General features: G+C 36.9%; 1 protein-coding gene and 1 pseudogene across 1 annotated transcript in view; both read left to right on the forward strand.

The window, feature by feature from the left end:
• LOC147915048 (uncharacterized) overlaps positions 1 to 9,691 on the forward strand; it is a 79,455-nt gene extending 69,764 nt beyond the window's left edge. Inside the window, exons 29-34 of the mRNA XM_087441350.1 lie at positions 36 to 89; positions 791 to 895; positions 2,861 to 2,914; positions 5,002 to 5,106; positions 5,942 to 5,999; positions 6,521 to 9,691. Coding sequence (XP_087297476.1) covers positions 36 to 89; positions 791 to 895; positions 2,861 to 2,914; positions 5,002 to 5,106; positions 5,942 to 5,999; positions 6,521 to 6,533 — 389 coding nt within the window. The 3' untranslated portion in view covers positions 6,534 to 9,691. The remainder of the gene's footprint in view (positions 1 to 35; positions 90 to 790; positions 896 to 2,860; positions 2,915 to 5,001; positions 5,107 to 5,941; positions 6,000 to 6,520) is intronic.
• Positions 1,023 to 2,192, forward strand: LOC147915050 (NEDD4 family-interacting protein 1 pseudogene; annotated as a pseudogene).
• Positions 9,692 to 10,478: the final 787 nt, after the last annotated feature.

Raw genomic sequence — 10,478 nt, forward strand, 5'->3', positions numbered from 1 at the left:
TTATTGTTGGTCTGTGACTGCTCTGTGTCTTACAGTTGATGGGAAGATTGATCTGAAAAATGTGACACTGAGAATGAAAGATTTTACAGGTGAGTTTCTATAACACTGAAACCCAAATGCTCCATAATAAATTATATTTTAGATGCTATTGTCCTAGTAGTCTATTCATATTAATTTTGACATTTTCCTCAGTTATAAAATATCTCTGCCTGATAAAATCCATTTGATCTTGGATTATCTGTTTTAAAAATAAACCACAGGACTTGTTTTGATAGCAAGTCTTATGTAATGTAGAGACTTTTTTCATATATATATATATATATATATATATATATGTCTTTGCCTACATGTCAATAGCTAAATTTTAGGTAAGCATGTTAATAAATAAGGTAAAGTTTTGGAAAGCTCAAGATAATGTGCTTTTTGTGAACAGTCATTTACCAAGTCAGTATAATATCTCCAGCCATAATTATTTCTTTTGGCAACTCATTATCCAATTTGGTAACTAGATTTCATTCTGCACGTTATCCCCAACATTAAGAGAGCCTTCATTATATCAGTATTATAGAAACAATTTTGCTTTGGCTTCAATTGACACACTGTATTTCCACATCCCATTTTGTCTTTGCTCTTTAACCCCAAATTGAGAATGATGGCATATAAGCTATTATAAGTATATTTTTAAAAAATACGTATCATATAGCTAATAACATGTTCTTATGAACCTTTTAAAAATATTGAGTTATTAATTTCTAAAATTTTTACCTACAAACACTCTGTCTTTTCAAAGGAGAAAAGATTGATGCCAGGGATCTAAAAAATGTTCTTGGAGACATGGGGATAGAAGTCAATGATAAGGAATGTGGGGAACTGCTGAAATTACTACCAATAGATGGTGAGTTGCATTTGTGTTACTGTCACCTCTGGAGAGTTGAGTCTTATGGTTCTACTTATGATTTTTATGTTTTAAAGAAACACACGTTCAGGTGTTCCTGCACCCATCCTCCAGCTCTTGCTCTGATATGAACAGTCTCTCTATTACTCTGTGCCAACTCAAGTGCAGAATTCAACTACCAAAAGAATTGTCTTCCACAGAATCACTGTTGAGGAGGCAAGATGTTACTGATGATTTTGAAAGGGAGAAGAGAGAGATTTACATCCTGCCTTTTTCAGTAAACATTGCAAAAGTCCTCATAAGAAATTCCTGTTCTCTCCCAGTCACTTTTCCATATATTGCCGCTGGGGATTCCCTTTTCCTTACGCTTGTCCTTTGCAGAGTTAAACCCTGAAAACTCTTCCCTCTGTTCTTCTCAATTTCTGGAAGGATGCCAAATTTCTCTCCTCTGTCTATTATGAATGTTGTTTCTTTCTTCCTTTAATCACAAAGGCTCAACATCTTCCCAAAGTGACTTTAAAAAAGCATTGTCTTAGCAAAGGCCTATCTATCTATATAAGTAATTCTTATACCAACTCCTGAGAAATTAAAATTTTTCATATTATTATACCAGTTTGGAAGTCAGCCTTCAAGCATTAGCTTTGCAGCAGCTGGTACCAGCAGTTGCGTAATGAGGGGGAGCCCAGGGAGCCTGAACAGGCTGCAGATGATGCTCCTCCACCTTACAGCAGCATCTCTGCAGAGAGTACAGAATATTTTGACTGCAAAGATAAGTCTGGGTTTCCAAACCCTCTGTCTTATAATGTGGCTACAACACTGCCCAGTTTTGATGAAGTCGAGAGAACCAAGGCTGAAGCTGCTATCCCTTTGGTTCCTGGAAGAGATGCAGATTTTGTGGGTCGGGATGATTTTGATGATGCCTACCAACTGAAGATAGGAAACGATGGGATTTTCATGTTAACTTTTTTCATGGCATTCCTCTTGAACTGGATTGGGTTTTTGCCTGACCACCTCAGCTGCAGGAAGGTATGGAACCATTTCAGATTTGGTCTCTCTCTAATTAAGTGGATCCTGATTGTCAGGTTTTCCACCTATTTCCCTGGATATTTTGATGGTCAGTACTGGCTCTGGTGGGTGTTCCTGGTTTTAGGCTTTCTCCTGTTTCTCAGAGAATTTGTCAATTTTGCAAAAGTTTGGAAGATGCCAGAAACTTTCTCAAATCTCTGCAGGACCAGAGTTCTCTTTATTTATTAAAGATGTTTTCTGGCAAAGGCCTTCTTGTGTTTATAAATTTTCTCTCAAGAAACAAGAGAACACCTGAAGGAAGTGAATCAAGATGCAGAACACAGAGGAATAGTCACCTGTTTTTGAAAAATAAAGTGCCATTGAAAAAGAAAAAAAAATAAGGACTAAGAAAATTCCTACTGTTACTCATTAGGCCACTGACATGTCAAATTAGGAGTAAGAAGTAAAGGAAACAGAATGGAAATGTGATAGAAATAAGGAATGAGGAGTTAAAAATAGAACAGGAAAAGATGGGTATGTGAGTTTCAGCTCTGTAGCATACAAACCAACAGTTGCCTTGGGTGTGAAAGAGTAAGTAGATCTATTAATAATAACAGCTAGCATTTATTGAGCCCTAAAGATGTGCCAAATTTTGTCCTTACCATACAGAATGATGACACTTTATCCCCATTTTACAGTGGAAGAAACTGAGGCACAGAAAGGGTAAAAAATTTGCCTAAGGCCACAAAGCTAGTCAGTAGCAGAGCAAGAATTTTAACCCACTTAACCTTCTCCACCAGACTACCATTCTAGACCATACTGAGGACTTTTTTCACTGCTTAATTTCATCATGATTTGAAGTTGAAAGTGGACAGATTTCTAAAGTCAGTCACACAGAGGAAAGTCCTTATATTCTGTTTGCGAGTCATTCTCTGTCCTGAATTGTGCCTTTTCTTACAGGTGATAAGAAAGTTTTTCAGAATAGATTGATAACAGCTTTGAAGTCTTTCAAAGGTGGGTAATAAATGTAACAAGAAAGTATATAAGATTTAGATTCTCAATCTTTGTATTTCTTTTCTAGTTATTAAATCATGATTCCTCTGCTACCTCTTCTATATATTGATCTTATAGTCTTTTTTTTTTTTTTTTTGGTGCTATGTAGGCTTGATACCAGTGTCAGATTCAAAGGGACCAGTCCTAAATATCTCCACAATTGTCTTTCTGTGTACTCTTGAATAGGTCTAATTAGAGTTTTAGTCTTCACAGTGCTGAAAATAACCATCATAATGCTCAGCTGTGAATTGTTACTTTCTTTTATTTTTTTCAATATAAAAAGTGTCACATGCCAATTAAATTAAATATCTAAATTAAAGAAAAAAATCCCTCATAATCCTACTATCCAATCATTACCACTCTTAATATTTTGAATCCCTATATAGTTAAAATAACAAAAATCTCGTATAGTCAAAATTGCTCTGAAATCCCATTGGAAGACTCCATAAAAGACACCAACATACTAGTCATGATAAGTCCAACATAGTCACTTTTTCTTCCAATGATGGAATAGATTGTTATTCCTATAGTTAAGCAATTAAGTGAAGTAGTTGGCTTGCCTAAGAGCCCATATACAAAATATATCTAGTACTAGAATTACATTGAGTTAAGATGCTCACAATATGATAGGCATAGGGGAAATGAGTCCATCTGATAAAATAATCAATTGATGTTATCCATCTGAGGTTCACTCTACTTATGTGCTTGCTGCCTGTGGAATGTCAGGGAGAATCACATGCATTATTTACATTGTTCATTTTATGTCTCTTTTTACTGGGTATATGATATTAATTCATATAAGTTAAATGATATAACTCCACCCTATAAAAAAGCATTTTTTCCTGTGGTAGCCATCTTTTATAACAGCTATGGCTATGTAATTTTTTTTTCCTTTTTTTTTTAGGTATTTTTTTAGGTCACACACACACTTTTTGTGTGTGTGTGAAATTTTTGTTGTACATTATTGTTTGTCAGTCACCATAGAAATGCATCCCTCCACCCCTTGTGCCCACCCCCACCCCCCTTGCCCCTAGTAGCCACCAAACAGTTCTATCTGTCTGTGTGTTGGTTTATCTTCCACATATGAGTGAAATGATGCAGTGTTTGTCTTTCTCTTTCTGGCTTATTTCGCTTAACATAATACCCTCTAGGTCCATCCATGTTGTTGCAAATGGGACGATTTTGTCTTCTTTTTTTTTTTTTTTTTTATTTTATTTATTTTTTTTTCCCCCCCAAAGCCCCAGTAGATAGTTGTATGTCATAGCTGCACATCCTTCTAGTTGCTGTACGTGGGATGCAGCCTCAGCATGGCCGGAGAAGCGGTGCGTCAGTGCGCGCCCAGGATCCGAACCTGGGCCGCCAGCAGCGGAGCGCATGCACTTAACCGCTAGGCCACGGGGCTGGCCCCTTGTCTTCTTTTTATGGCTGAGTAGTATTCCATGGTATATATATGCCACATCATCTTTATCCAATCATCAGTCAAGGGACACTTGAGTTGCTTCCATGTCTTGGCTATAGTGAATAATGCTGCGATGAACATAGCGGTGCATAAGCCTCTCTGGATTGTTGATTTCAGGTTCGTTGGGTAGATACCCAGTAGTGGGATAGTTGGATCATAAGGTATTTCTATTTTTAATTTTTTGAGGAATCTCCATACTGTTTTCCATAGAGGCTGTGTATGGCTATGTAATTTTCCATGGAATGAAAATGCATTGGTTTACTTAACAATACCATCATTAGATATTTAAATTCTGGGTACTTTTTTCTTTTTTATACTTATTATAAGTAAGACTGTAGTGAACACTTCCCTCTCCCCTTTGGCATAAGCTTTTTTTATATTCCCAAAGGTGGAATTAGTGGGGTAAGAGTTATGAACATTTTAAAAGATTATGATGGGTATCACCAAACCACTTTCCAATAAGGTAGTTCCAGTTAACACTCTCACCAGCAGCCAGGCCTATTGAGAGTTGGTTTAATTCATCAGCACAAGAAATATTTTTCATATTGTCTTTATTGGGTTTTTCTCCCATTTCTCTCTTTTTCATAAGGAGGAAAGGTTTATGTCAATAACCTGAACACAGTTCTGGGGAACATGGGGATCAAGCTCAAAAATAAGGAATTTAAAAGTATGGTACAAAATCAGCCTATTGATGGTAAGCATTGTAAATAACAATTTTGCCTTTTAGGGGAGAGCTTAGAATCTTGGGATCATGTATAAGAATTTCTAAAACTAGATTGATTTGAGTAGTTTAAGACATTTTTAAGAACCAGGGAGAAGAACTTCGTCTTAAAGTAAGAAGAAATCCTGCCTTTTGTCATTTTTATTTATCTGAAATTATCATCCTGCTCAACTATAAGTAATGCTGAGAGGATATTCATACTGTTACCGGGCCAGAAAATGGTTGGGAGAAACACACTCAGAAGCAGGGGGAAAAATGAATGAATGAATAACAAAGAGAGCCAGAAATGATTGAAAGAAAAGTATCCCTAATAGGGAGTAGTAGAACATCATTAATATTTCCTCAAGTATCTAGCAACCACGTCACCACCATTTTGAGATAGACGCATAAGTTGCAGACGTTAAAGGAAAGCTTACTGGGAATAGATGGAAGATCCAAAGCCCCCAGCTCAGTATCTGTGCAAGATGTAAAGCCTCACCAAAAAACAAACAAATTTAAAAAAAGCAAACAAAAAAAACCCAACTGACCTTTATGAACAGTATCTTTTACCATGCTTATTAGAAAATATCTGAAGACCTAAGAACTGGAGATAGTACATTTGTCACGGTCAGACCCTGTGGTCAAGGGATATGGGCCAAACACTGTTGTCATTCTTACTAATTAGGAATCAAGCACTCAAACCAGGAAATATAAATTTAAGGTGAACACAAATAATTTAGTGGAATATATGGACTTTCATTGGGCCCTAGTTCACAATTTTTTCTAAGTTCTGTGTTACTCTCTGAATTTTTTATGCTTTGTATTACAGCTAATGGAAATGTTTCTCTGAAAAAAGTGATGAATGATGTGAAAGCAGTTAAAGGCAAGTTAAAATTTATCGTAAAGATTAAAATCCTAATTCTTTAATTATATTTTCCCATCTTGTCTTTTCAGTGAACACATAAATCCATCAGCATAGTACTAAAATCCATGACTCCATGAATCAGCAAAATAACTCGAATATTTCCAATATCATTGCATCAACACAAGGTTGCTCCCCTGTCCCATCACCGTGTCTCCCCACTATTTGAGATCCTGAATTTCATAGTTTATTCTTCTTTTAAAAAAATCATAGTTTTATTACCTATGTTATAACATATTCTTTCATTTTGCTTCATTTGACTATAAAAATGCTATCATAAATAATGTGCGGTGTTCCCTAACCCTAATTCTAACACTAATAATGTGCAGTGTTCTATAACTTGCCTTTTAAAAATAATTATGTAATTTAAGATTTTATAGTTTATTGTAGTTTATTTCTTTTCACTGCTATAAATATTCTGTTTGCAAATATACCATAATTTATTCATCCAGTTTCCTGTATATGTATATTTGTGTTGTTAGGCAGGAAAAGGAAATAAAAGGAATCCAAATTGGAAAGGAAGAAGTAAAATTGTCTCTGTTTGCTGATGACATGATCTTATATATAGAAAACCATTAAGACTCCACCCAAAACTGTTAGAACTAATAAACTCAGCAAAGTTGCAGGATGCAAAATCAACATATAAAAGTTAGTCGTGTTTGGAGAGTGACATCACCAAGATGGTGAATTAGGAGACTCCAGCCTCCATCCCCTGACAAAGACAAACAATTAGACAGCTAGCCACCAAGAAAAACAGTTATAGGAGAGCTCAGGAGTCCACTTAAGAAACTAAAGCAACCCAGTGGAATTAAAAACCTGAGAATAACTGTGCTAAAAAGGAAGAAAGAACACCTTCATTTTGCCTGCATCATCCCATGCCCCAGGTGGCGCTGCTCAGCACAAAGAGAGAACTCCCCAGCTAGACAGAGTTCCCCTAGCAGGAAATGGAGAGTGGGGTGAGTGACCAGCTTCCCCAACCTTTCATGCATGAAGGGCCCACTTTGATTTCACCCCACCCAGGGACCAACAAAGCTGAGACATATAGAGACAATTAGGAATAAGGAAGAAGCACAGGACCTGCCGATATCAGCCATGCAATGGGAGCAACTTCAGTTCAGTGACCTGCTCTGCAGAGGACCCCATCAGCTTTCAACACTGAAGAAAACATCGGGCAGCACAGCCATCACAGATGCCCTGCATATTTCACGAGTCTCGCCCCACAGGCATTCTCATTTACAGACCCTAGCTGCCTGAATCCCAATCTGCTTCCTCCCCCTGTCAGTGCCTGGGATCCACACCAGCATCCAGCCCAGGTCTCTGTGGCTGAGAGAGTGCAAGATGCCAGCCTAGACCCCCAGGCTGAGCCCCCCCCTTGCACACTTGTGGCCAGCCCCTCCAGCTGTGCACTTGTAAACTGCTGCCCAACATTCATCACTGGCCTCTACTGCCATGTGTGGTCCCATGGTGGGATCCTCCAGCTTACAGAAGTGCACACTGATAGCCAACGTCCCTAAAGCTGCTTGTGCACCCGACTCCAGACCCATCTCTTGTCACTGGCCTGCACCACTGGGCTCTCCAGTGGCTAGCCCCTCCAGCAATGCACCTGTATACCCCCACCAGACTCCTGTCACCAACATCCACTGCTGTGCACATGCCAGTAGGAAGGGCCTACAGCCACAAGACTGCACACCAACAGCCAGAGCTCCCGCAATTGCCAGTGGCCCTTGCTGCTGGCCCTGCTGCCCACCACTACATGTGTCTACAACCAGCCCTTGCAACTACACAGGCAAGTGAAAGATCTATACACTGAAAACTATGAGACATTGATGAAAGAAATTGAAGAGGACACAAATAAACGGAAAGATATCCCATGTTCATGGATCAGAAGATTTAATGTTAAAATGTTTATACTCCCCAAAGTGATCTACAGATTCAATTCAATCCCTATCAAAATTACAATAACATTTTTCACAGAAATAGAAAAAACAATCCTAAAATTTGTATGGAACCACAAAAAATCCCAAATAGACAAAGCAATCTTGAGAGAGAAGAACAAAGCTGGAGGAATCACACTTCCTGATTTCAAACTATATTACAAAAATAAAAACCTCTAGTAGATACACACTATGGTATTGGTGTAAAAACACATACATAGACCAACAGAACAGAATCAAGAGCCCAGAAACAAAACTATGCATATATGGTCAACTAATTTTTGACAAGGGCTCCAAGAATACACAATGGGGAGAAGATAGTCTCTTCAATAAGTGGTATTGGGAAAACTAGATATTCACACACAAAAGAATGAAATTGGACCCTTATCTTATACCATACACAAAAAATCAACTCAAAATGGATTAAAGACTTAAATGTAAGACCTGAAGCCATGAAGACCTGTTTCTCCTAGAAGAAAACCTAGGAATAGCTCTTTCATATTAGTCTTGGCAATGACTTTATGGATAGGACACCAAAAGCACAGGCAACAAAAGCAAAAATAAATAAGTGGGACTACATTCAAACTAAGATGCTTCTGTATAGCTAAAGAAACAATCAGCAAAATAAAAAGGCAATCTATGGAATGGAAGAAATCCCCTTTACAAACCATGTATCTGATAAGGGGTTAAAAACAAAACATATAAGGAACTCATACAACTCAATAGCAAACAAATAACCCAGTTAAAAAAATGGGCAAAGGACCTGAATAGACATTTTTCCAAAGAAGACATACAAATGATCAACAGGTATATGAAAAGGTACTCAACATCACTAATCATCAGGGAACTGCAAATCAAAACCACAGTGAGAAATCATCTCACACCTGTTAGGATGGCTATTATCAAAAAGACAAGAAATAACACGAGTTGGCAAAGGTGTGGAGAAAAGGCTACCCTTGTACACTCTTGGTGGGAATGTAAATTGGTACAGCCATTATGAAAAATAGTATGGAGGTTCCTCAAGAAATTAAAAATAGAACTACCATATGACCCAGCAAAGGAAATGAAATCAGTATCTTGAAGAGATATCTGCACCCACATATTCATTATTTGCAGTAACCAAGACATGGAAACAATCTAAGTGTCCATTGATAGATGAATGGATAAAAAAAAGTGGTTGAATACACACACACATAGAAACATACACACATACACAAGGGAATATTATTCAGCCATAAGAAAGAAGGAACTCCTACCATTTGCATTTGCAACAACATGGATGAAGCTGGAGGACATTATGCTAAGTGAAATACGTCAGACAGAGACAGACAATACTGTATGATCTCACTTATATGTGGAATCGAAAAAAGCTGAATTTATAGAAACAGAGTAGAATGATGGTTACCAGGGGCCAGGGGTTTGGGGAAATGGGGAGATGTTGGTCAAAGGGTACAAAATTCCAGCTATATGGCCAATAAGTCCTGGGGATCTAATGTACAGCATGGTAATTATAGTTAATAATTGTATACGTACCTGAAAGTTGCTGAGAAAGTAGATCTTAAGAGTTTCACCACAAAAAAAGAAATGGTAACTGTGTGAGGTGATGGATGATTGGGGTAATCATTTCACAATGTATATGTATATTAAATCATCACATTGTACACCTTTAAAAAGTAAAATATAAATAAGCTATAAAATCCTCTCTTGACTATATTTTTGCTATAAGGTGTCTGGGTGTGGATTTTTTCATTTATCATGATTGGTATATATTGTACTTTATTGTGGTATTCATGACTTCATTGATTATGAAATTCTCATTCATTATCTTTTCAAATTTGGTCTCCTCCATTTTCTCTACTACGTATGTTTAGGATTCTGTTTAAACATTTGTTAAACCTTCTCATTCTATTCTCCATATCTTTTAACTTCTCTTTCGTAATTTTTATTTCCTTTTCTCATCATTTTTTGATTCTGCAGAATTCTTTATCTTTCAGTTCTTTGATTTTCTCTTCAGGTATATATAATCTGCTGTTCAAGTCATTCATTGATTCTTAACTGTTATATATATATACACTTTTTATACATTTTGTGAGAAAAGCAGGTAGAAATCACAAGAAATAACTACCACCCCACCATAACGGCAGAAATTTAAAACACTGACAATACCAATAACAGTGAGAATGTGGAGCAATAGAACCGTCATACACTACTGATAGGAGTGTAAATTGGTATAACCTTTATGGAAAAAAGTTTGATATTATCTCCTAAAGTTGAACAAATGCACGTCATAGAACCATGCTATGTATATACAATTCCGATGCTAGTTATATATACATAGCAGCAGTATTCATAATAGCTAAAAAATGAAGACAACCCAAATGTCTATCAAATGATGAATGGATAAATAAAACAGGCTATATCCGTATGTATTAATTTGCTAGGGCTGCCATAACACAATACCACAGATTGAGTGACTTAAACAACAGAAATTTGTTTTCTCACAATTCTGG

The sequence above is a fragment of the Ceratotherium simum genome, chromosome 16 (genome assembly GCF_057802395.1).
Source record: "Ceratotherium simum simum isolate JZ-2026a chromosome 16, ASM5780239v1, whole genome shotgun sequence".
Lineage (NCBI taxonomy): Eukaryota > Metazoa > Chordata > Mammalia > Perissodactyla > Rhinocerotidae > Ceratotherium > Ceratotherium simum.